The sequence below is a fragment of the Silene latifolia genome, chromosome 10 (assembly GCF_048544455.1).
Source record: "Silene latifolia isolate original U9 population chromosome 10, ASM4854445v1, whole genome shotgun sequence".
NCBI lineage: Eukaryota > Viridiplantae > Streptophyta > Magnoliopsida > Caryophyllales > Caryophyllaceae > Silene > Silene latifolia.
Genome location: NC_133535.1, coordinates 24,357,779 through 24,362,170, shown reverse-complemented (window position 1 = coordinate 24,362,170; position 4,392 = coordinate 24,357,779). Strand labels below are relative to the sequence as shown.

Below are 4,392 nucleotides of genomic sequence, written 5' to 3'. Positions count from 1 at the left end.
TATAATTAAGTCTTAAAGACGAATAATTGAATTTTAGAAAGATTAAAGACAACTTACAAAATAAAAGATCGAATCCAATAGAAACAGATGCAAAATCCCCAAATTGATTGTTTTCCTTTCTTATTCTCCCTCTCTCTCTCTAACTTATGTGTTATATTTGTAAAAGTGATTTATGAGTAGGGCTATCCTTGTATTTATTTATAGTAGTAAAAGTAGGAGGAATTAGGAAATTGTTAGGAAACCTACCAATTATTATAATTTATCATATTATTATATATTATTATTATTATTTTGCTTTTGCAAGAAGTTATGTACCTTATATTCTTCCCAACAAGGAGTAAAACAAAGGTGTTTCTTACAAAGACTAGCCAATATACTACATTGGACAAGCAAATTCTTAGCTATTGAGATGTGTTAAAATCTCATCATACTGATACCCCTTTTTGTAAGCTAACATTCTAATTGACACCTCAAATTGAATATGCTTTATGATGGAGTTAGGCGGTTGGAGGAAGTTGTGAAATTTCCTTGTGTTGCGAGCTGTCTAGATTGCATAGACTGTTGCAGCTAAACTACATTGGAACCAATGAGCTTTCCAATGCCGTCTCTGATTTCTGCCTCTAACCCAGGTAAGTTCCTGATGCAAATGCATACTCCTACCCGTGAGACCCATCCAGTGAAGGATGTCAGACCAAACCTCTATTGAATAAGAACATGAGGAAAAGAGATGCTCATGATCCTCTAAATTTACCTCACATAAACAACACCTATTCACAAGAATTAAACCCCGAGAAGTGATGTTGTCAATAGTTGCAAGCTTGCCAGCAACAACAAGAGTATCAGTGATTCTATGTTTTGGCATAACCTCACTACAATGCAGTCTCTTAGCCCAGACAGGTTCTTGATACATAGGCCTGATACAATCATATGCTTTCTGCACAGTGAAACGGTTATTATTGCAGCAGCACTGAAGCATTGAAGCAGCCTTATCAATTCCTCCTGCCACAGAAATACAGTGATCCCTAACTGATAGGATACTAGCCAACCCTTCTAAGATATTAGTACTTGCCGTAATCACCCAGATTGAGGAACCCTTAAGGATATAATTCTGGCACCAGTGCTGCCAGATCCCCCCCACCCCCATTAGCCTGAGTAAACTTCCAGATCCATTTCATGAGCACGGCTCTATTCCAAGAAAGAAGTTCCTTAAGGCCAAATCCACCTTCTGCCCAAGGAGCACAAACAGAAGGGAAACTTTTGAAGATGAGGTGTTTAGTATCAGCTGAGTTATTCCGAAAGAAATTCTTACTAATTTTGTTAATGAGCTTAATGACTCCTTTGGGTAAAAGAAGACTAGCACACCAGTAGTTTTCCAAACCAAATATAACAGAACTAAGCATTTGGATCTTGCCAGCATAAGAGAGGAGATTCGAAGTCCAGTGATGTATTGCATTCTGTATTTTGACTACTAGAGTATGGTAATGAGCAAAATTCAGGTTAGAGGAGTGAATTGGGATCCCAAGATATTTAAAAGGGAACTGCCTTCACTATAACCAATTGCCTTGAGGATATCAGTAGTGACTGTGGGAGAGACCCCAGCAAAATAGATGGTAGTCTTTTCAGGATTTGCATACATGCCAGACCATTTGGCAAAAGAATCCATAGCCTCAGAGGTAGCCACCACTGAGGGAATATCCCCCTTAGTAAACACCATTAGATCATCAACAAAAACAAGATGAGTAAGTTTGGTTTTAGTACATTTAGGATGATAGGACACTTAGCTCTTAGAACAAATGTTCCTAAGAAGCCTAAAAAGGACCTCCATGCTAAGGACAAAAATATAAGGGGACAAAGGGTCTCCTTGCCTGAGGCCACTCTTGCCCTTGAAATATCCAGAGATTTGACCATTTATCTTAATAGAGAACCAAGACCATAAGATGCAACTCATAATCCAAGTTATGAAAATAGGAGGAAAATTGAACTCTTGCAGAATACTTTGAATAAATGGCCACTGAAGACTATCAAAAGCCTTCTTGATATCAATTTTCATCAAGCATCTAGCAGAAATGTATTTCCTAGTATACCCCCTAACCAAAGCTTGAGTTAGGAGAACATTGTCAAAGATGTTCCTTCCTTTAATAAATGCCGCCTGCTCCTCACCGATAATCCCAGCCCATAAACCTTGCATTCTGTTGGCAAGAATCTTACTAACAACTTTATAGATAGTGGAGCAGCAAGAGATAGGACGAAAGTCTTTGACAGAAGCAGGGGTAGATCATTTGAGGATTAGAGAGATGATGGTAGAATTTGCCTATTTAGCCATTTTACCAGAACTAAAGAAGGATTTGACAACATTACAGAGATTAAGTTCAACTACAGACCAGGAACTTTGGAAGAAACCAGCTGAGAACCCATCAGGACGTGGACTCTTATCATGATCCATAGTAAAAACAATCTTCCTAATTTCCTCATTATGCACAGGGGCAGTCAGGAAGGCCCGGTCCTGCTGTTGAATGATAGAACCCTGCTTGATGACTTGAGGATCAATATGCATAACTGGCAAGTCAGTGCCTAGCAACCCAGTGTAGTAATCAACAAAAGCTTTCCCAACCTTCTGTAACCCTGATTGAAGGCATCCATTCTTATCCACAATTTCACCAATAATTTGCTGAGCTTTCCTTTCCTTGACCCTGGCATGAAAGTATTTGGTACTGTTATCATTAAGCTCAATATGTTTGATCTTAGCCGTCTGCTTCAGGAAGATTAGTTCAGCAGATTTAAGGGTTCTAAACTTATTAACAAGCTCAGCTTCAAGGTTGATAAGATCCTCAGAATTAGGACAATGTTGAAGATCATATTGACAGCTAAGGAGCTGAGCTTTTACAGCAGCAATCCTATCAGTAAGGTTAGTATAATGATGTTTATGGAGAAAGCTCAGACTATTTTTAACACCCTTAAGCTTAGTGAACAACTGAAACATAGGACGGCCCTGGACATTAGAAAACCAGGCTTGTTGGACAATGGCAGGGTAAGATTCATGCTTAGACCAACAGTTCAGGAAACTAAATCTTCTGGGAAGCTTAATATCCTGGAAGACAGTAACTACTATGGGAGAATGATCAGAAATGCCAGGAGGTTTAATAACAGCGGAGGTATTAGGGAACATGGTAGTCCAGCATAGGTTAACCAGAACTCTGTCAAGTTTAGCCCACACCCTATCATGGACCCCTTGTTTGTTAGTCCAGGTAAATTCACACCCAGTGCTAGGCAGATAATTTAAACCAGAGTTTAAAATACATTCATTGAAATCTTGTATATCCCTAATTGCAGGAGGATTAGGACCAATCCTTTCAACATCAGATCTAACCACATTAAAATCTCCCAAGATGATCCAGGGTTTATTGAGCAACTAGTGACCAGTTAAAAAATCCCACAACTCCTACCTTAGGTTTCCATCATTAAATTCATAAACAAAAGTAGCAGAAAAAGTAGCCCCAGAAGCATAATGTTTTATATGGCAGTGCACATATTGAGCAGCAGTAGCCTCTATAGTAACATCAACAGTAGAAGGGTTCCAAACACACCAAATCTTTCCATTATATTGAGAAGAATGGTTACTAGTAGAATTATAATGAGAGAAGTATTTCTTAGAGTAGGAGATAAAATTCTTTTCTTTTACTCTAGTTTCAACAAAACCTATGACATTAATATTGTTGATCTTAATGAAGTCCAATGCCTCAGGCAATTTTAGGGGGTCATTAAATCCCCTAACATTCCAGGAAGAGATAATCATCTAACTGAGTTTATCAGGAGGATCCTTACCCAAAGGGAGGCCATCCTGAGACATGTCTACTATTGAAGAAAGAGGATTAAGAACCTCAAAAGAAGATGGATTCTGAACACCATTCATGTTGTCAACACCAAGGGGTCCTGAGTGCTTTACAGAGACATCAAAGAGCTGGTCTTCAACCTGGTCAGCAAGAACTAAGCCAGAAGAAGGGCCAGTTATGCTCCTGACCGGGGAGAGACAAGCTCTATCACATCCTGGGGTACCACCTAGCCCTTGCCTTCCCTGAGAAGAGTCAATACCTAGAGGGATAACCTGTGAAGAGGGTGCTACACTCACTTGAGTACCCATGTTCTGACCTAGGTTCAGGGGTTTTGAGTGCATTACAACAGTCTCAGGAGAGGTGCATTGGACACTAGAAGCAGGAGCCTCAATAGGGTCTCCTTGCTCCAAAGTGTCCTGGGCATCAACCAATACAAGAGAAGCTGAGGTACCACCTATCCTTGAGCTTCCTGAGCTAGCCAAAGGAACCACAATTGAGGTAGGCTCAGCCACAGGAGGGGAAACAGGCTTGTAAGCTAGATTAACATTTTGCTTCCTAGAAG

At 39.8% G+C, this 4,392-nt stretch overlaps 1 protein-coding gene across 1 annotated transcript; it reads right to left on the bottom strand.

Moving 5' to 3' along the window:
* Positions 1–2,311: 2,311 nt before the first annotated feature.
* On the bottom strand, positions 2,312–3,793 carry LOC141607294 (uncharacterized). Its single transcript, XM_074426649.1, has 2 exons — positions 3,444–3,793; positions 2,312–3,362 (listed from the first exon to the last, which is right to left on the bottom strand). Exons 1-2 carry the CDS (start codon positions 3,791–3,793, stop codon positions 2,312–2,314), a joined length of 1,401 nt encoding a protein of 466 aa, XP_074282750.1.
* Between the last annotated feature and the right edge of the window lie 599 nt (positions 3,794–4,392).